General features: G+C 44.8%; 1 protein-coding gene across 1 annotated transcript; it reads left to right on the plus strand.

Annotated features, from left to right (window-relative positions):
• The first annotated feature begins 899 nt into the window (after positions 1-899).
• Positions 900-17,162, plus strand: e2f2 (E2F transcription factor 2). The gene is made up of 8 exons (XM_038966999.1): positions 900-1,163; positions 14,462-14,564; positions 14,797-15,016; positions 15,288-15,567; positions 16,007-16,009; positions 16,384-16,548; positions 16,582-16,618; positions 16,882-17,162. The coding sequence occupies exons 1-8, from the start codon at positions 900-902 to the stop codon at positions 17,160-17,162; spliced, it is 1,353 nt and encodes a 450-aa protein (XP_038822927.1).
• Positions 17,163-22,096: the final 4,934 nt, after the last annotated feature.

Raw genomic sequence — 22,096 nt, forward strand, 5'->3', positions numbered from 1 at the left:
GGAGATATTATGAGGCGGGTCTATAATAACATCAGGGTTGACTAGGCCTACATAATCGTACTTTACTCTATAGAGAGGAAATAAAATAATATCTAGATGCATTTGCTCCTCATGTCGTACTGCTTATCAGTAGGTTATAAAAGCATGTTATTATTTAAAATGACCACACATAGACATACTATTCCTTTAAGGCTGGGTACGCCCCGCGCCAACTGTTTTATGCAAATATATGCGCAATGTAACAATCGAAGTCGCTTTGGACCAATCAAAGATGGGCTCTAACCGCGGGAGATCCAAATTTCGCGGGACGAAATTTGGCGCTAAAAAAGCAGTTCTTCCGAACTCCAATTCCCTTGTATCAAGAGCTAAGCTTTTTAGCTGGACAGAGAACCGGACCGTGGCAGTATCTTCTCTACGGAAAATCTGAAGAATACTCCTAAACTTTGTATTTCTGGAGGATTCTGCTTCTCAAGACGTAAACTTCAAAGTTTGCCCATTCTGGACTTGCAAATATACTTGTTGTTTATTTATTTAGCTATTAAATCATTAGCTAGCTAGGCAACGTCTACGTTTTCTCTCAACTGGACACATCAAGTATAATATCGGTTGCAATGCAAGTCGTTTAACTTCAGAAAATACTCAAACAAAGGATATCTCTGGTGATTTAGGTATTTCACTTATGCATTTTGCACATCATTAACTAAATAGTATTTTTATGAAATTCTTCGGACTTTTATCAAACTAGTTACGAATTGTGAGACATCGTTTCCAGTTCGTATCGGAAAGACTCCCAACTCCTTTCATTCACTGTCGTGAATACAGTTTTCTGGAATATTTGTGTTTTGCTAGTAGCTAAACGTATTTTGATTTGAACACAGTCGTTATTTAAATTTACTAAAATGATGCGGCTGCCCAAAGGCGTTTCTCCTGCGTCTGGCCGAGGTGCTGTAGGAGGGCTGTCGTGTTCACAGAATAAAGTTTTGTCTGGAGTGAAGACCGAATTCTTCAGCACCGGGTTATGCAGTTCACCGATGAACTCTGTACGGGCTGGATACTTCACCCAAATCTGCAACACGACAGCGGCCGAACAAAGGGTGAACTGCCTCTATGGAACTCCCCATGGACCTGAAGCTAAACCCATCAGACCCTCCGGCAGACTCCCGGTAAGACTTTAAAAAAAAAAAAAAAAAAACTACCAACAATCGATATGACTGTTATCCACTTGATAATTAACGTTACTGACTATACAATACGCCAAATTATGGGCAAAATATTCTTACATTCCACCGGTATGAATATTCATCGGAGTTGTGCTTGACATTTAAAAACTGTCAAGCACAGGGTGATTTCTCATTCTACATGTCAATGTATGGTTCAAAAAGTAAGAGCTAAGAATATCAAATAATTAAAGAGCAGCAGTAAATAACAATAGCGGGGCTATATACAGGGGGTACTGGTACAGAGTCAATGTGCGGGGGAACCTGTGTCCAGGTAATTGAGGTAGTTATGTACATGTAGGTAGAGTTATTAAAGTGGCTATGTATAGATAACAGAGAGTAGCAGCAGTGTAGGGGGCAGGAGGGGGGGGGGGCAATGCAAAAGTCCTGTTCAGGAGTCTTATGGCTTGGGGGTAGAAGCTGTTTAGAAGCCTCCTGGACCTAGACTTAGAGCTCCAGTACCGATTGCCGTGCGGTAGCAGAGAGAACAGTCTATGACTAGGGTGGCTGGAGTCTTTGACAATTTTTATGGCCTTCCTCTGACACCGCCTGGATGGCAGGAAGCTTGTCCCCGCTGATGTACTGGGCCGTACGCCCTACCCTCTGTAGTGCTTTGCGGTCGGAGGCCGAGCAGTTGCCATACCAGGCACTGATGCAACCTGTCAGGATGCTCTCGATGGTGCAGCTGTAAAACCTTTTGAGGATCTGAGGACCCATGCCAAATCTTTTCAGTCTCCTGAGGGGGAATAGGTTTTATCGTGCCCTCTTCACAACTGTCTTGATGTACTTGGACCATGTTAGTTAAACCTTACATGAATGAGGAAATGCACCACCTGGACAGGGAACTTATTTCATAATGCCCAATCAGCCAATGCAAGTAATTTGCTGAAAAATGCCATTTAGCTTAACACATTGTTTAGCCATAGCCCCCAGCTGTCACTAACCAACCAAGCCAGGTCATATACACCCGGCTCAACCTGTTTGTGTCCATCCACAAAGGTCACAGGTCACAGCTGGACAACCACTCACTTTTCTTGGGAGCTGACACAATTTGTATGTTCAAACATGACACACACACACACACACACACACACACACACACACACACACACACACAAAGGAGTAGTCTTAAGGGAGATAATGACATGTTGCTGATTAACACACACACACCCAGGGTTCAGTGTGTGCGTCCAGGCTGATATTGTCTTTAGGACTAAATATTGAGGGGAACACTACTCCTGTGCTTTGCGCTAATACAATGACATTAACTTGGCTCGTCACATGTCTGGGCTAATGCAATTTCCTTCGTGTATTACTCGCCATTGTCCTAATGTCTACTTCCTATTCTAGGCCAAGTCTGACCAAGGCACTAGGTCAGGCGATCAGGGTATTCATCGCCCCTCTCTATCCTACTTTTAGGATTAGGACCATGAACTTTTAATGACCAGGAACATTTTGTTATAAAACTAGTTACTGCTAGATTACAAGTTACAACTAGTTATAGCCTATAACTGGGGCCTGGCTATACTTGCCCTGGAAACCTGGTAATGATAATAGTGTCAGAAAAAGTGGTAGAGCAGGACATCCTCTTGCCATGCCCTGTTACTCGTAAACACTTTGGGTTACACTGTGAACGAGCCGTTATCCTTCTCCCTGCTGAAGTCATTCTCATTGGGGAAAATGGGAGTAGAATTGATCTCAAATATGGGTCACTCACAGATACTTATATAATATATGCCATTTTGCAGACACTTTTATCTAAAGCAACTTACAGTCACGCTTGCATACATTTTATGTATAGGTGGCCCCGGGAATTGAATCCACAACCCTGGCGGTGCAAGCACCATGCTCTACCAACTGAGCCATACAGGACCGCTTCACAGGTTGTCATGGATACTTACAACTTGGCAGAGACTAACAACTGGTCAAACGTCAACATCATACTAGTCATATTCACCTTGATATTGTATTAGGGCACTCCTACACTCAAGTGGAAGCTAAATCTAGAGAGTTAATAGTTCATTATAGATAACCTGTGTCATATTTATAGTGGTTGCTGCTATGATGTTTGAGTGATTGGCGTGCTGTGAAATACTGTATTTCCTGTGAGGATGATACTACAACTAACTCGTAAATGTTTGACAAGAGTTTTACTCCCGAGTTGAAAAACAAGACAGAAGGTCAAGGAGTGCTCTCAGGTTTCAGTTTGACACATACAGTACCAGTCAAAAGTTTGGACACACCTACTCATTCAAGGGTTTTTCTTTATTTTTACTATTTTCTACATTGTAGAATATAGTGAAGACATCAAAACTATGAAAGTACACATGGACTCATGTAGTAACCAAAAAAGTGTTAAACAAATCTTCAAAGTAGCCACCCTTTGCCTTGATGACAGCTTTGCACACTCTTGGCATTCTCTCAACCAGCTTCACCTGTAATGCTTTTCTAACAGTCTTGAAGCAGTTCCCACATATGCTGAGCAGTTGTTGGCTGCTTTTCCTTCACTCTGCGGTCCAACTCATCCCAAACCATCCCAATTGGGTTGAGGTCGGGTGATTGTACTGTACTTTTGTTTGTACTTCTGTTTATCCCATGTAACTCTGTTTTTTATAGCACTGCTTTGCTTTATCTTGGCCAGGTCGCAGTTGTAAATGAGAACTTGTTCTCAACTGGCCTACCTGGTTAAATAAAGGTGAAATAATAAATAAATAAAATAATTGTGGAGGCCAGGTCATCTGATGCAGCACTCTGTCACTCTCCCTCTTGGTCAAATAGCCCTTACACAGCCTGAGGGTGTTTGTTGGGTCATTGTCATGTTGAAAAACAAATTGTAGTCTCACTAAGCGCAAACCAGATGAGATGGCGTATCTTTGCAGAATGCTGTGGTAGCCATGCTGGTTAAGTGTGCCTTGAATTCTAAACAAATCACTGACAGTATCCCCAGTAAAGCACCATCACACCTCCTCCTCCATGCTTCACGGTGGGAACTACACATGCGGAGATCATCCGTACTCTGCGTCTCACAAAGACATGGCGGTTAGAACCAAAAATCGGAAATATGGACTCATCAGACCAAAGGACAGATTTCCACCGGTCTGTCTATTGCTTGTGTTTCTTTGCCCAAGCAAGTCTCTTCTTATTGGTGTCCTTTAGTAGTGGTTTCTTTGCAGCAATTTGACCATGAAGGCCTGATTCATGCAGTCTCTTCTGAACAGCTGACTCTGTAAAGCATTTATTTGAGCTGCAATTTCTGAGGCTGGTAACTCTAATGACCTTATCCTCTACAGCAGAGGTAACTCTGGATCTTCCTTTTCTTTGGCGGTCCTCATGAGAGCCAGTTTCATCATAGCGCTTGATGGTTTTTGTGACTGCACTTGAAGAAACTTTTCTTGTTCTTGAAATTTTCCAGATAGACTGACCTTCATGTCTTAAAGTAATGATGGGCTGTTGTTTCTCTTTGCTTATTTGAGCTGTTCTTGCCATAATATGGACTTGCTCTTTTACCAAATAGGGCTGTCTTCTGTATCCCACCCCTACTTTGTCACAACACAACTGATAGATGCGTTTGAGTCAATCTTCAGAGTTTGTTCTGTTAGGTGACCTAAACTGGGATATGTTTAGCACCCCGGCCATACAACAATCTAAACTAGATGCCCTCAATCTCACACAAATTATCAAGGAACCTACCATGTACAACCCTAAATCTGTAAACATGGGCACCCTCATAGATATCATCCTGACCAACTTGCCCTCTAAATACACCTCTGCTGTCTTCAACCAGGATCTCAGTGCTTACTACCTCATTGCCTGCGTCCGAAAGGGGCCCGCAGTCAAACGACCACCCCTCATCACTGTCAAACGCTCCCTAAAACACTTCAGCGAGCAGGCCTTTCTAATCGACCTGGCCCGGGTATCCTGGAAGCATATTGACCTCATCCCGTTAGTAGAGAATGCCTGGTTGTTCTTTAAAAGTGCTTTCCTCACCATCTTAAGCATGCCCCATTCAAAAAAATGTAGAACTAAGAACAGATATAGCCCTTGTTTCACTCCAGACTTCACTGCCCTTGACCAGCACAAACGTTTCTGGTAGCCTTCCACAAGCTTCCCACAATAAGTTGTGTGAATTTTGGCCCATTCCTCCTGACAGAGCTGGTGTAACTGAGTCAGGATTGTAGGCCTCTTTGCTCGCACCTGCTTTTTCAGTTCTGCCCACAAATTTTCTATAGGATTGAGGTCAGGGCTTTGTGATGGCCACTCCAATACCTTGACTTTGTTGTCCTTAAGCCATTTTGCCACAACTTTGGAAGTATGCTTAGGGGTCATTGTCCATTTGGAAGATCCATTTGCAAACAAGCTTTAACTTCCTGACTGATGTCTTGAGATGTTGCTTCAATATATCCACATAATTTTCCTTTTCATGATGCCATCTATTTTGTGAAGTGCACCAGTCCCTCCTGCAGCAAAGCACCCCCACAACATGATGCTGCCACCCCCGTGCTTCACGGTTGGGATGGTGTTCTTTGGCTTGCAAGCCTCCCCCTTTTTCCTCCAAACATAACGATGGTCATTATGGCCAAATAGTTCTATTTTTGTTTCATCAGAACAGAGGACATTTCTCCAAAAAGTACAATCTTTGTCCCCATGTGCAGTTGCAAACCGTAGTCTGGCTTTTCTATGGCGTTTTTGGAGCAGTGGCTTCTTCCTTGCTGAGCGGCCTTTCAGGTTATGTCGATATAGGACCAATGCCATACAACACTCTGTTCGTGGCCTCCAACTGCTCTTAAATGCTAGTAAAACTAAATGCATGCTGTTCAACCGATTGCTGCCCGCCTAGCATCACTACTCTGGACGGTTCTGACTTAGAATATGTGGACAGGTACAAATACCTAGGTGTCTGGTTAGACTGTAAACTCTCCTTCCATACTCACATTAAGCATCTCCAATCCAAAATTAAATCTAGAATCGGCTTCCTATTTCGCAGCACAAAGCCTCCTTCACTCATGCTGCCAAACATACCCTCGTAAAACTGACTATCCTACCGATCCTTGACTTCGGCGATGTCATTTACAAAATAGCCTCCAACACTCTACTCAGCAAATTGGATGTAGTCTATCAACATGCCATCCGTTTAGTCACCAAAGCCCCATATACTACCAACCACTGCAACCTGTATGCTCTCGTTGGCTGGCCAACACCTCCTTTGGCCGCCTTTCCTTCCAGTTCTCTGCTGCCAATGACTGGAACGAATTGCAAAAATCACTGAAGCTGGAGACTTATCTCCCTCACTAACTTTAAGCATCAGCTGTCAGAGCAGCTTACCGATCACTGTACCTGTACACAGCCCATCTGTAAATAGCACACCCAACTACCTCATCCCCATATTGTTATTTTTGTTGCTCTATTGCACCCCAGTATCTACTTGCACATCATCATCTGCACATCCATCACTCCAGTGTTAATGCTAAACTGTAATTATTTTGCCACTACTATTTATTGCCTTACCTCCCTAACCTTACTACATTTGCACACACTGTACATAGATTTTCTATTGTGTTTTTGACTGTAAGTTTGTTTATCCCATGTGTAACTCTGGGTTGTTGTTTTTGTCACACTGCTTTGCTTTATCTTGGCCAGGTCGCAGTTGTAAATGAGAACTTGTTCTCAACTGCCCTACCTGGTTAAATAAAGGTGGAAACGAAGGAAAGAAATTTCACAAAGTAACTTTTAACAAGGCACACCTGTTATTTGAAATGCATTCCTGGTGACTACCTCATGAAGCTGGTTGAGAGAATGCCAAGCGTGTGCAAAGCTGTCATCAAGGCAAAGGGTGGCTACTCTTTGGGTGGCTACTGTAGATTCTCAAATATAAAATCTATTTAAATTTGTTTAGCACTTTTTTGGTTACTACATGATTCCATGTGTTATTTCCTAGTTTTGATGTCTTCACTATTATTCTACAATGTAAAAAATAAAGTGCTGTAGGTTTCGGTGACGTGCTAGCTACCCCCTGATCTCTCTCACCCCCACACATCACTACCTCATGTCATCATTGCCTATGCCCTCACCCCTCTCTGGGACCCCATGGTCAGCCTCTATTCAGGCTAGGGCTCAGGGTGCTGGGCTGTGAGATTGCCCACTTTGCCCCTTGTTTACACTCCAGCCAAAAGCTCTCTTTCTCTCTGTTATCTTGAGTTCCCTCTTCTCTTTTTGGCCTGCTCCATTCCCCAGTAGCATGGGGAATGGGGCCGTCTTTTTTATGTGTGAGGGACGTAGGCTAGCTTGGTGTTGAACGAGTATTTTTGTCACACATATTGAAACTTGTCCTTGTCTTGGCAGTTAGGTTCTACGTAACTGAACCGGCATTTGAAGAGAGAGAAGGTTTACACGCGCACACACACACCAGTAGCTAGAAGTGAGTCTGTTGAAACCATTTGGTTCATGTGACACAGATTTGTGAAATGCCTCTGGAGGAAAATCCAGTCATATCTGTTGAAATGGCGTGAGTTAGAGGCGTGGAAGGACAGCTGAACTTACATGCACGTTTAGGGTGAAGACGCGTAGTCGCTGTCTTAGAATGAGGCAATAACGGCTGTGGGTTGAGACATTATGACACAATGTGTCATGGAGATAAAGAATGGATTGTGAAGGAGGGACTCGGTGTATTGAAATACATTTATGTCATTTGGCAGACACTCTTGTCAATGTAAGTAAACACATTTTCATACATATTTTTCACACTGGTCCCCTGTGGGAATCGAACCCACAACCCTTGCAAACACCATGCTCTACCAACTGAGCCACACGGGACCATGTAAATGTACTTAAAGTAGATCGCCAGCAATGGCCTGCTAATGTGTTGACAATTGCTGTTTGAGCATGACATTCTTTTAGCTTAATTTATTGCTTGTGTGTGTGTGTGACTCGTTATGTTCTGTGTCTCTCTGTACATAACTTTGTGTTAGCATTTGGTGGTTGAGTGATTTTTGTATTTTTTTCCTTCCCCCCTCGCCTGTGGTACGCTAGCTGACATAGGCCTTGCATTTTCCCACGCCAAAAGGCAAAGCGCTGACTCCCCATTCAAAACCTCACGACAAACACAAACTCACAGGCCTAAGCCGGGCCCCTGCAAAACTGTGGTGAAATGTTCAAGGGGAGGCCCATTCGAGTTAGATACAATGCAAGGCCGCCATTTTAACCACCACATGTCATCTTCTCTGGGGTTTAATTGACCGGTTGCATTTAGACCAGGCTCCAGAAGATGACACGGGGTCACATGTTTAATCCCTGAGGTAGCCTGAAAAGAGTTTAAGAGTGGGATCGGTGCTATCTTTTACTCAATCGCTCCTCTAGTTAGCCACTTAGCCATTTCCTTCCTCTTTATTGGTCAAAAGGAGAAATCATGTCTTAATACAGGTTGAACAAGTTAGAGGGGAACAAACAAGCCAACTACTAGACAATAGATTGATCATTATTACGAATGTATTGTTTTGTATTTACCATAAGTAGCAGGCTTACTGATAGACTACTAATGAAAATCTTAACAGATGCGATTGTGTGTGAAAGACGAGTAGAGTAATTCGACTATAATCTAGCCTAGGCCTAGTAATAGCAATATATAGTAGCCCCTGAAATGAACGTGTGTGTGTGTGTGTGCTAGAAGGGTTAGACAGGTCCTCTTGTTGTCTTTCCCTGCCACCTGCTGTGTGTGGCTGTGCCATATGTCACTGACAGACAGGTGGACATGTGGTGGAGGACAGAGGGACAATGTCATCCTTTGTCCCTCTCTCTCTCATGGTTCAATTCAAAGCCACATGCTGCTCACATTCTCAAATCTCCTCTCAGATCTACTGTAGTAAAGTATGGGTTTTACTAAGAGATAGGAGTTTTTCCAGACCTTTTTTTTTTTTTTTTTTAACCAGGCAAGTCAGTTAAGAACAAATTCTTATTTACAATGACGGCCTACACCGGCCAAACCCGGACGACGCTGGGCCAATTGTGCGCCGCCCTATGGGACTCCCAATCACAGCCAGTTGTGATACAGCCTGGATTCAAACCTATTCCTGGTTAGAAAAAAAGAGAACCAGTGCAGTTAAAACCTTAGGTGAAAGTTAAAACTACACATTTGTTTAATTCTACCCTGTAGTCTGTGTGTCTAGTTGTACTGTAATGACTTTACTTAGTACATAAGGCCTATTGCAGCGTCAGATCATGACATGCGTCACATAGTTTATACCATGGTTTGATTTGTAGCTTGTGGACATGTGGCCTTCGTGGCACATGCTGGGTTGTGTCTGTAGCCACACTGAAGCAGAGCATAGTCTCATTTGACATGCCCTCTCTCCAACTGTGATCTGGCGTGTGTGGTTGTGCGGTTTGTAAAGCGAGATTTATGGGGTTATGGAGTTGTGTGTACGCACACACACACACACACACGCACATCTGTGGGGGGGTAACACCACTTCCCTCTCGGTTTTCAACCAGCAGTACATGCGGTACCCCAGGGCAGATGTTCAATGTTCTGCTTGGTTCCCCTCCACTGCCACTGAGCACATTATAATCTGGTCCTAATTTAGTGTGTTGGAATGGAGTGGGGGCATACCATTGCTGCAGTATGGGGGTGTTCTGAAGTCCTATTAAAGATGTGTTCCGGAGGGTTGAAAACTACCTCATTCTTTTTTTTAAACCTCCCATTTTGGACTCGGCGTGTCTAACAATAATAAACCATAATAAACCATCTGCAGTCCTCTTTCAGCAGCAGAAAGGCACAGCATCCTTACATTCTAACCATGACATATTTTAGTGCAGGTGATACACGCTTGTTCAACAGTGAAAATACCTAGATCAAATCCATACATCCTAAATTAGAAAACGTTAGATCTGTTAGACTTCGGTTGTAGTTTTAATTTCTCTCTTTCAATGGCCTACGCTTCTCTGGAAGCAAGCGGCAAACGATGTGCGTTAAAGATGTTACTGTAACCAGACATGCATTAGAAGACCATTGTCAACCTGATCAGAAACACTCTGCTCACAACCTGAATCTCCTAAATGGTGTCACTGATGTATTTTGTAAGACAAATACTAGTAGACAAATACTAGGCCTATATACACTGCTCAAAAAAATAAAGGGAACACTTAAACAACACAATGTAACTCCAAGTCAATCACACTTCTGTGAAATCAAACTGTCCACTTAGGAAGCAACACTGATTGACAATAAATTCCACATGCTGTTGTGCAAATGGAATAGACAAAAGGTGGAAATTAAAGGCAATTAGCAAGACACCCTCAATAAAGGAGTGATTCTGCAGGTGGTGACCACAGACCACTTCTCAGTTCCTATGCTTCCTGGCTGATGTTTTGGTCACTTTTGAATGCTGGCGGTGCTCTCACTCTAGTGGTAGCATGAGACGGAGTCTACAACCCACACAAGTGGCTCGGGTAGTGTAGCTCATCCAGGATGGCACATCAATGCGAGCTGTGGCAAGAAGGTTTGCTGTGTCTGTCAGCGTAGTGTCCAGAGCATGGAGGCGCTACCAGGAGACAGGCCAGTACATCAGGAGACGTGGAGGAGGCCGTAGGAGGGCAACAACCCAGCAGCAGGACCGCTACCTCCGCCTTTGAGCAGGAGGAGCACTGCCAGAGCCCTGCGAAATGACCTCCAGCAGGCCACAAATGTGCATGTGTCAGCATATGGTCTCACAAGGGCTCTGAGGATCTCATCTCGGTACCTAATGGCAGTCAGGCTACCTCTGGCGAGCACATGGAGGGCTGTGCGGCCCCACAAAGAAATGCCACCCCACACCATGACTGACCCACCGCCAAACCGGTCATGCTGGAGGATGTTGCAGGCAGCAGAACGTTCTCCACGGCGTCTCCAGACTCTGTCACGTCTGTCACGTGCTAAAGTGCTCAGTGTGAACCTGCTTTCATCTGTGAAGAGCACAGGGCGCCAGTGGCGAATTTGCCAATCTTGGTGTTCTGTGGCAAATGCCAAACGTCCTGCACGGTGTTGGGCTGTAAGCACAACCCCCACCTGTGGACGTCGGGCCCTCATACCACCCTCATGGAGTCTGTTTCTGACCGTTTGAGCAGACACATGCACATTTGTGGCCTGCTGGAGGTCATTTCGCAGGGCTCTGGCAGTGCTGCTGCTGGGTTGTTGCCCTCCTACAGCCTCCTCCACGTCTCCTGATGTACTGGCCTGTCTCCTGGTAGCGCCTCCATGCTCTGGACACTACGCTGACAGACACAGCAAACCTTCTTGCCACAGCTCGCATTGATGTGCCATCCTGGATGAGCTACACTACCTGAGCCACTTGTGTGGGTTGTAGACTCCGTCTCATGCTACCACTAGAGTGAGAGCACCGCCAGCATTCAAAAGTGACCAAAACATCAGCCAGGAAGCATAGGAACTGAGAAGTGGTCTGTGGTCACCACCTGCAGAATCACTCCTTTATTGAGGGTGTCTTGCTAATTGCCTTTAATTTCGACCTTTTGTCTATTCCATTTGCACAACAGCATGTGAAATTTATTGTCAATCAGTGTTGCTTCCTAAGTGGACAGTTTGATTTCACAGAAGTGTGATTGACTTGGAGTTACATTGTGTTGTTTAAGTGTTCCCTTTATTTTTTTGAGCAGTGTATATACTCATTGGTGCTGAGCGATTAGTCTTTTTTGAGCTTGTTTCAGTTCGAGTATAAGAAAATAGTCTCTGATTTCGGTTTCTATTTTTAAAAAATTACATTAAATGCACCGCGCATTATGTGGGTTGAATGCTGTAACAACACCGAATAAAACAATTGGGCCTAATAAAAGTCACATGGTGGTAGTCACTGCCCATTACTGATTATCAGTTAATAACCATCATTTATTCACATTACTTGACCTTAATTTTTTGTAGAGCTGCTGCCTATGCTGTCTGACAAAATCACAAAAAAAAAAAAATAATAATAATAAAAATTGAATGCTTTTATGACTTCTATCAACCACCTATCAATCACTTAGATCGTGTTTTTTCAGGTAGAGATTCCTCGAGAAGCAACTGCTCTCTATCCCTCTCTATCGGAATTCTTCTGTCTCTTTTAGGTAGCAGGCATATTCCAACAACAAAAACACAGAACGATAGGCGCGAAATGGATTATGGTAATTGTAGTAATTACCACGTTTTCTGCGCTAAACTCTGCGGAATATTGGTCGGTTGGAAACAACAGCTTCCTACTACATCGCACAGTTCAGGCTTGATCTGTCTACAGAAACGGCGCAATGTGTGCATTGAGCTCACAGAAAAATACTGAATGAAATGGAATTCAAAATAATTGAACCAATGTCAGTCGATTAGTTGTTTAAAAACCGAAAAATATCCTACATTTCCGTTAATCGCTCAGCACTAATAATCATTACACGACTTTAAAGGAGAAGGTCATTTGATGCAAACATATACTGTAAGTAGGTTATACCTTTTCCATGGTATAAATTACATTATCACAATCGCTTGCTTGCCATACTAGTCTGTACAACAACGGGAGTTAGCCACAACCAAGCTTGAGGGACAATGTTGATTGGCAGGTATCATTCCCACTGAGGTTGCAAGGTTAAAATGGGAGGTGGGATCAGATCCGCACAGCATTGTCTAATAGAGCTCGCCAGCTTGTAGTTCTAAAACCTGGAAATGAGTGACCTCTGGTTCGTCCAGCCATCCCTGAAAATAAGGTTTGAGGTAAACACAGGCTTCGGAGATCTTATACATTTTGTTCTGTGAGGTAATAGCAGTCAGTTAAAATGACCTTAGCATAGTGGTGAATACGTGTGATGCAAAATCGGAGGTGTGTATAGGTGGTCTTATTTATGTGTGTGTGTCTTGGTCAGGTCACCTACTGATTGAGGCCTCGTGTAAGGAGTGTCAGATGTGATGGTTGGGAATGTGGCAGGCTGCCTGTGTGTTCTTTAAAGAAAAGAGGACAAAAGGAGGAGTGAGAGGGTCATGGGGGGTAAAGGAGGAGTGAGGGGGTCATGGGGGGGGAAAGGAGGAGTGAGGGGGTCATGGGGGGGAAAAGGAGGAGTGAGGGGGTCATGGGGGGGAAAAGGAGGAGTGAGGGGGTCATGGGGGGGAAAAGGAGGAGTGAGGGGGTCATGGGGGGGAAAAGGAGGAGTGAGAGGGTCATGGGGGGAAAGGAGGAGTGACGGGGTCATGGGGGGGAAAAGGAGGAGTGAGGGGGTCATGGGGGGGAAAAGGAGGAGTGAGGGGGTCATGGGGGGGAAAAGGAGGAGTGAGGGGGTCATGGGGGGGAAAAGGAGGAGTGAGAGGGTCATGGGGGGAAAGGAGGAGTGACGGGGTCATGGGGGGGAAAAGGAGGAGTGAGGGGGTCATGGGGGGGAAAAGGAGGAGTGAGGGGGTCATGGGGGGAAAGGAGGAGTGACGGGGTCATGGGGGGGAAAAGGAGGAGTGACGGGGTCATGGGGGGGAAAGGAGGAGTGACGGGGTCGGGGGGGAAAAGGAGGAGTGAGAGGGTCATGGGGGGAAAAGGAGGAGTGACGGGGTCATTGGGTGGAAAAGGAGGAGTGAGGGGGTCATTGGGTGGAAAAGGAGGAGTGAGGGGGTCATGGGGGAAAGGAGGAGGAGAAGAAACAGGGGGATGTGGTCAGTGAGTGGCATTTGGCGGGCAGTGGGGCGGTCCCACACACACACACACACTCCCCCCCATTAGAAGTGCTTGAGAATGTTATGGCCTTTGTCACAGTTCTTGAGACCACCACCACAATTACGACTTGTCGCTTTTCAACAGCCACAATTAGCATTAGCATACTGGCAGCACAGATCTCACACCACAGTGGATGGGCTGGGCTTTATTCTATGGCCTGCGACCATCCTATCCTCATGATCTACAGCTCTATAGGACATAGTTACATGTCAAGTGGACTTGTTAAGCATTCAAACTGGGGAATGGTTCCAATAGACTCCCTGCATCCTAATAATCTGTCCTTTCTCACAAAGTGTGCACTTGTTCACTCCCCTTTTTGAAAGGAAGTTATTGGTTGGAGATATATAGTGCAAAACTCTCTAGCCCATGCCTCCTACGTTGTCCATCCAGTGATTTGACATGTGTGGGGAGTAGTGAACGAGTGCAAACTTCAGGAGAAAGGAGATATTATTGGGACACATACTCCTTCTCAAGCTGTCTTTAACCCCTTTTTTCCTCTTCTTTGTGACCCCCCCCCCCCCCCCCCCCCCCCCCCCCCCATAGGCCAAGAGGAAGCTGGACCTGGAGGACCCCCTCTACCTCCCAGACTTCAGGACTCCCAAAGGAAAGGGGAGTGTGGCCACAGCCAGAATCCCTAGTCCCAAAAGTGAGTGTCTGCATCAATGAAAAAAAGACTGCCCCCTACTGTCTTCATTACCAAATAAGTGACGGGTTGCATAAAGCGAGACAGCATAATCACCCATACATTCTTTATACTCAAACACACAAGCTACATGTAGATCTTTTCCCAATCCATAATATTGAGTTCACATATGTATAGTCCACCGTACACAAATCCACTCTCTTACCCCATCTCTTGTATGACCTATGACCCTCAGCGCCCAAGTCCCCCGGCGAGCGGACGCGCTACGACACCTCCCTGGGTCTGCTGACCAAGAAGTTTGTCGGCCTGCTGAGCGAGTCACCTGACGGCGTGCTGGACCTCAACTGGGCCACCGAGGTCCTCGAGGTGCAGAAGAGACGCATCTATGACATCACCAACGTGCTGGAGGGCGTGCAGCTCATCCGCAAGAAGTCCAAGAACAACATCCAGTGGATGTGAGTAAGACACTTAGGACAAGTCAACACTTAGGATAAGTAACTTCTCATTCTTCGGCTGTAGGAGGTGGGCCCAGTTCCATTGTCAACTCCTTAGCCTCTACTCCTTGTTGATATATTGATAGGTCCACCTTGCTCTGTAATCGAAAGACAATCGTTTTTTAAAGTGTTGAAAGTTCCAACTTCACCTGACCGTGATCTATCTATACCATGATGTACAATGTATGTACTCTGTAGTGGCTCATCATAAAAATCGAAACAATTTTATTAGGGTGGGTGGCGTGTTCGAGGGCTCGGCCAGCAGCGGGGAGAAGTCGTGCGCCCTGAGGAAGGAGCTGGGAGAGCTGGAGAGGGCCGAGAAGGCCCTGGAAGACCTGATCACGTCCAGCAGCACCCAGCTCAAGGAGTTGACCGAACACGGGGACAACCAGGGACAACTAGGTTACGTCACCTACCAGGACATCAGGTCTATAACCAGCCTGCAGGACCAGACGGTCATCGCCGTCAAGGCCCCATCAGAAACCAAGCTGGAGGTGCCTGAGTCCTCGGGGGTGAGTGGTCATCTAGTCATAGATAGAGAGCTGGGTAGTGTTCATTTGGGCACACCGTAGCAAAACATTTTGCAACAGACAACAGCAATTGCTTTTCTTACTGGACAAGTTCAGTTAGTACCTGACCGTTTGAAAAAAAAAATCTGCCAACTGAACAGCTGAAGTACAGCTTAAGCAGACGTGAAAAAGGACACAGTGACTGCCCTATGTGTAACCTTTATTTAACTAGGCAAGTCCGAGAAGAACAAATTCTTACTTACACTGACAGCCTACCGGGGAACAGTGGGTTAACTGCCTTGTTCAGGGGCAGAACGACATATTTTTTTTACCTTGTGAGCTCAGGGATTCGATCCAGCAACCTTTACGGTTGACGGCCTACCGGGGAACAGTGGCCCAACGCTCTAACCACTAGGCTACCTGCCGCCCCTATTACTTGGAGCAAGTGACATGGGTGTGCACGTTGGGCCTGCTCTGTGGTTGCCCCATTGGACAAGTGATTTTTAATTAGTGATAACAACCAAATGACAAAGAATTCCAGTCGTCTTTACATTTCCGGGCAGGTCATCATAACCCCAAAAACTCCTGACCTGCCCAATGGGCAAGAGCCTTTCAGACCTTAACGTCAGTCCCTGTACCTCTTCCTTACAAGGATATGCCACACACTTTCTTACTAAGTCAATCCTCTTGTATAACAAAAAGACACTTTACCCTTCTGACATTTTGAAACCGAGCCCATTCAATTACCAATCCTGCTCACTATCCCTCACTTCCCGTGGTGCATCATTGCTACATCTCCCTGTTGTCCTGTACCCACAGGGCTCCCAACAGATCTACCTAAAAAGTAAGAACGGCCCCATCGAGGTGTACCTCTGTCCCGAGGAGGGCCTGGAGGATGCCAGCCCCGTCAAGAACACCACCACCCCCAGGAAAGACTCCCCTCATCACCCCCTGGGTCACACTGCCACCCCCTCCCTCGCCATGGCACCACCACAGTACACCACTATCAAACAGGAGCCCCAATACACCGACGTCAAGCAGGAGCCCATGGAAGGTAAGCTGAACTGGGGGGGGGCCTGTGTTGTCTTGTCTGATACATCAGTGATGTGAAAAGTCCTGAACGTTGCAGATAGCAATAGAATGAATAGACCTGATACGATTTCCAATTATACATGACAGACAGTCGTAGCTGTTCTACACAATACCTTTCCATCTGAATGTTCTGTACCGTTGCACCCTCCTCTAAACAGTCCCGTGTGTTGTAAAGAGGTGTCCAGTCGCTAACACACCCTCGCTCCCTCTCCGCCCTCCCTATAGCTGAACTCTCCAGACCTGCGTCAGTATCCCTCCCCAACACCTCCAACACCAACACCACCACCCTCCTGGACGTAGAGGGCCTCCTGGGCCTTCCCCCCAGCTTGCTCCAGATGACAGAGGACCAGCTCCCGGGCCCCGGGTTCACCCCCGACCCCAGCGCCCCCTTCGTCAGCTTCTCTCCGCACCTCGACCACGACGACTACCTCTGGGGGCTGGAGGATGGCGAGGGCGTGTCCGACTTCTTCGACACCTACGACCTGGGAGACCTGCTCCAGAGCTGAGGGAGGGAGAGAGCGGATGGGATTATAGCCTAGTTACGACCACGTTACTTGACCTGAAGCAACTCTGAACCCTAGTTATAATAACTAGGGCTCAGAGTATATATAATATAGGCTATAACTGGTCAAGGGAAAACTCCTGTCCCTATTCAAGAAGGAGTAGTGTTCTCTGTAGAGGTATGGGGTGAGGGGAAATGTTACACTATGAAGCCATCAACCTTTGCTTTAGCCATGTCTGTTCCACGTTAATGATTTGTCTAAAACGGGCCCCTTGTGTCTGTTCATTTGTATATACATGTGTATACTTTTTGGGTTTGGATTTCGGGTAGTGCCTGGATTGACACTGGTCTGTGTGTGTCCAGCTTATGAAGCTCTCGGCGTTGTGGTTTGTGTATTTGTATAGTGGACGGTTTGTGTCCGTCTCGTTTCTATGCTGTGTGAAAATGCTATGTGCTGTTTGAAAATATAGACACAGCACATTTTTTTTTATGCATATCTGATGAAAAATTAACTCTGGCATTTTGGGTTGGGGGTGTTATATTAATAACTCTCAGGATTTCTTTGTGACTTCAAAAGTCTAAATGTTTATAGTGCGTATCTTTGGCCATTAGGGGGCAGCATTGTATTATGTCTGTAACTTGCCAGCTTCAGAAGGTTCAATCACTCAGTGTATGTTTTAAAACCGAAGTGAAACGGGGAGGTACTACTGTCTCCAATAAGAACACAGATTTCCTTTGTCCGCTGCAAAACTTATTCGAAATATAGTGCCCTACTGATCACGACCCAGGTACCAAACATGGAGTCTGTGGCGCTAACTTAATGTGACGTTTCAACGAGGTGTAGGAGTACGGGTAGGGTGTAGTTGTCGGGTGTTCCCAAGACATCTGTTTATATTGGGGACCTGACCTGGTCACTACATCGAGCCTCAAGCTTTATGGAAGGTCAGGTGGTGAAGTATTCTGTCTCCCATGCCAGAATGTGTCCACATCTAATCATAGAGCACAGGTGTCAAAGTCATTCCATGGCGTATCTGCAGGTTTTTGCTCCTCCCTTGTACTTGATTGACAAATTAAGGTCATTAATTAGTCAGGAACTCCCCTCACCTGCTTGTCTAGGTCTTAATTGGACACAAATTGGAAGGAAATAACTCAAACCAACAGACACTCGGCCCTCTGTAAAATTAGTTTGACACCCCTGTCATAGAGGTTCGTTAGACGCTGTTCTGGACCCATAGCCAAAGACGCAGAAGCTGCATTCCAAATTGTGCCCTATATAGCGCACTGCTTTTGACCAGAGGTCATAGGGGATAGTGTGCGATTTGGGACGTAGCCAGGGTCTTTTTGGTGACTGATATTATCCATCTACGTGGTGATCCCTAGTCGATATGTGACTGACTAGAGTATCATGCTTTGCTCTTGGGAATCGGCAGCTGGGTTTCACATCGTGAAGCTTCTCTATCAAGATGCATTTGATCGGTGTTTTGTATCTAGAATTCATAGTAACAAATGACCTTGTATTTCCAAGGAAATAATCTAGTAAGGATAATAATACGCAACAACATCTGGGTGTTTTGATTTAGGCAGTAATTAAAATGAACTAAAGGGCTATTTTAATTTCCCACTTCTTTTGAAACGAGATGAAGTCTTTGATTAAATGGTGGTTTGTGTGTTGAACGCTCGCCATGCACCCATAATAGGGAACAAAGAGCACTTTGTGTTTTTGTAATAATAAAAAATGTATGAAGGCTTGGCCCCACGTGTGTGTGTGGTAGTTTAAACCTGGGAGACAGAGCCGAAATTACACGCCATGGTCAAATTTCTCCCTCTGTCTTTTAGACTGGGCTGTGTTCGCACCAAACTGAACAAAACCCATCTCGACGTTTTTGAGCATGAATTCCGTGTTGGTGCGTTTTCTGCCTCTTCCCCAATGCGGGTAAAGTCAATTGTCCTGTCCTAACAAACTTGAATATTTTGTGTGCGTGTGGTTTGTTGTGTGTGTGTGTGGAAGGTTGGGAAATGGGTGTTTTTTTAAAGTTGTAGATTTGTAGACAATTTGAATACAAAAATTGTTTATTTAAAATGTTTTATTGTGCATAATGTTTTGTAACTGTACAGAATTTAATTTGTATTTATAATTTCTTTTTCCTGAAATCATTTATGTTTTTAATACTGACGATTTGTAAAAAAGCAACTGTCTTTGTTTGACATGCGGCACTTAATATTTTGTAATATTGTGGTTGGTTTGAAAAGAATAAAGTATTGAAGCCATGGTGTAAACTTGCGATTCTGTCTATTTCCTATGACATCATTCATTGATTTCTCATGGCAGGCAGCAGTTCTCCAATGTAGGTCAATGGTAGATGCCTCATTGTTCTCTTCTGTCTGGAAATCAGCAAACTCCGTTCCAGGGTGTGCTTGGTCAAGTCCGATCGTAAACCAAACTGTTTTCTTAAGAGTGAGTTTATTAGAACCACTTATAATTTTTTTTCGGGTTTATGAATAAATAATCCTGTTCAGACTAGCTTCAAATTAATCCTCAAAGCAGAGAATTCTGGCTAATATGGTAACAGATTCAAACACAAACCTCAGTATCAACATAGACTTGAATACAAATGTACTACAGTAATGCTGCAGCATATATAGTATAGCTTTCTTAGCTCCACAACATCTAGTTGGGAATCACTATCCAATTTGATCTGTGTTAGAATTTGGCACAATAACTGAGGACATGTCTTGGCACATTGATGCAATAGAATTGTGACATTCCCATGGCTTGACTGAACAGAACAACATGAGCAATGACAATAACACTGATGCAGCTATAAACTTACACCCCGACAGATGGACGAAAACATAAAAAGCCACAGAGTCATTCTTTGGACTTTGAAGGTTGTCAGGGGCAACCTGCAGACAATAGATAGTGGATGAAGCTAAGGTCGGAGGTTAGGGGTCCCGATGGAACTGGACACAATGGGATTCTCCAGCCATGGTAGCCAAGTAACCTCAGGCCAATAAACCTTTCTTTCACTGCTAAGAAAGCTCTAAGATGAAATGTATATTTGATTGGTGTTGGGCAGAGACCTAACTGCTATCATTCTCTCTCCAAAGACAATGAAAAGCATCAAAGGATAGTTAGAAGTTCAACTTAAATGCTTTGTTTCTCTTGTAAGGGAAAGCACAATCTAGCCTGAGCCATCTGACTAACTGAATGGCTGGCAGCTAGTCGACCAGCTAACGAAACAAGTCCTGGCGTGTTTGTCCCATTGGTGTGCAATGGAGAGGATGAAGGAGAAGGAAAAGCCCAGAAATAAACAGTGATTCTGGAAGGAAACTAATTCTGGTGGTCTCATTCACCAGCCGTGTCTTATAGGCCTTTGTGAGTATGAGAGAATAGTAGGAGAGGCTAGAAAGCTGGCTGGCATAGGAGGCCAGATAACTAGGGAAAGTGCCCTTCAGGTGTGTGTAGATAGAATTTTGGATTCAAAGGCTCCATTTTGACATGAAGAAGGATCAGAGTAACTTAGATGTATCTGGAAGAATGGAATATCACACAGTTTCCCACAAGTACTGTATGTATCATTATTAATAGTTGAATCCCATCCAAACAAATATTTGCCCGCAGCCTAGGTGTCTATGATTAGGTTATGTGGCTGGTGAATGCTGAACGCAATTCTACGTGTTTAACAGGTTGTCAGACACCGCAAACCCACAGACTAGTGTGACATACAACATGCCTCTGTTCTCCCTATGCCTCTGGCAACCTCTGGCAACCTGCTCTATAAGCCGTTAAAAAAGCAGGGTTTCTCCAGACCTGTCACAGGTCACACTTTAAAGGCTGAGTCTGTGATTTTTAGTATTTTTTTAATTGAACCTTTATTTAACTAGGCAAGTCAGTTAAGAACAAATTCTTATTTACAATGACGGCCTACCCCGGCCAAACCCGGACGATGCTGGGCCAATTGTACGCCGCCCTATGGGACTCCCAATCATGGCCAGATGTGATACTCACAGCCGTAAATTACGGAATGGGCCTTTAATTCTGCTACATGCTCGGAAAGACTGGTCCTCAAATATGGACATACTTTTTTGAATTCTGAACCTAAATGAAAGCCTTGAATTTTCATGTGAAATATGTGTATGTGACCAATAAAATGTGATTAAAAAAAATAAAAAAAACATATTTATTGTCACAAGCCAGACTTTAGCCGCAACCCAAAACGGACTTTCTTCAGACTGCTACTAGGGGAAACCTAGATGTAATTGAATTTATAAACATGGAAATTGTCTGGTTTGAAATGAAATTGGCAGCCATCGTTGAAAGTGTCAGGTGTGTGAGGATCGAGACTCACTCGGGCTGGGTGTTGATTTCCTTGAGACAGTGACTGACGGTGACATGACTTAATCGGATTACTCCTACATCCATAAATAAGTTGAGCTTCTAAGCACCGTTCATAACATGTAGGTGTTGCCATGATGACGTTAGCGGAAGACAAGTCATGTGATGTCATGTGTGTCACAGTATTTGGGAGGGTGGGGAGACAAAAAGAGTGTGACCCCACCACCAGGGGAGGAATGCTGCACACAGTGGGTCATACTCATAGACGCTTTACACGTTTTGACCAAAACAGTGGTAGACACTCACGTCAAACTAAGACCTTATTATTGCTACCGTGCCATATTAGAAGCTATTATCAATAAGTGCTTTAAAACAAATACTTGAAATGGACACCAGTTCAGTTGATTCTCAGCCGGGTTTTTTTTCTTCTTATCAAGAAATAGTCCATATGAACTTTTCCCTAAAGTAACAGTGTCTTAAATCTTAAATATTGCTGCACCCTCTCCTCTCTCTCTCTCTCTCGCTCTCTTATATGGTAAACCTGGGAATACGGGGGGTTCTGTCTTAGAAGTAACCTTAACTGGAAGCCACGGCTAAGACCT

The sequence above is a fragment of the Salvelinus namaycush genome, chromosome 28 (assembly GCF_016432855.1).
Source record: "Salvelinus namaycush isolate Seneca chromosome 28, SaNama_1.0, whole genome shotgun sequence".
Taxonomy (NCBI): Eukaryota; Metazoa; Chordata; class Actinopteri; order Salmoniformes; family Salmonidae; genus Salvelinus; species Salvelinus namaycush.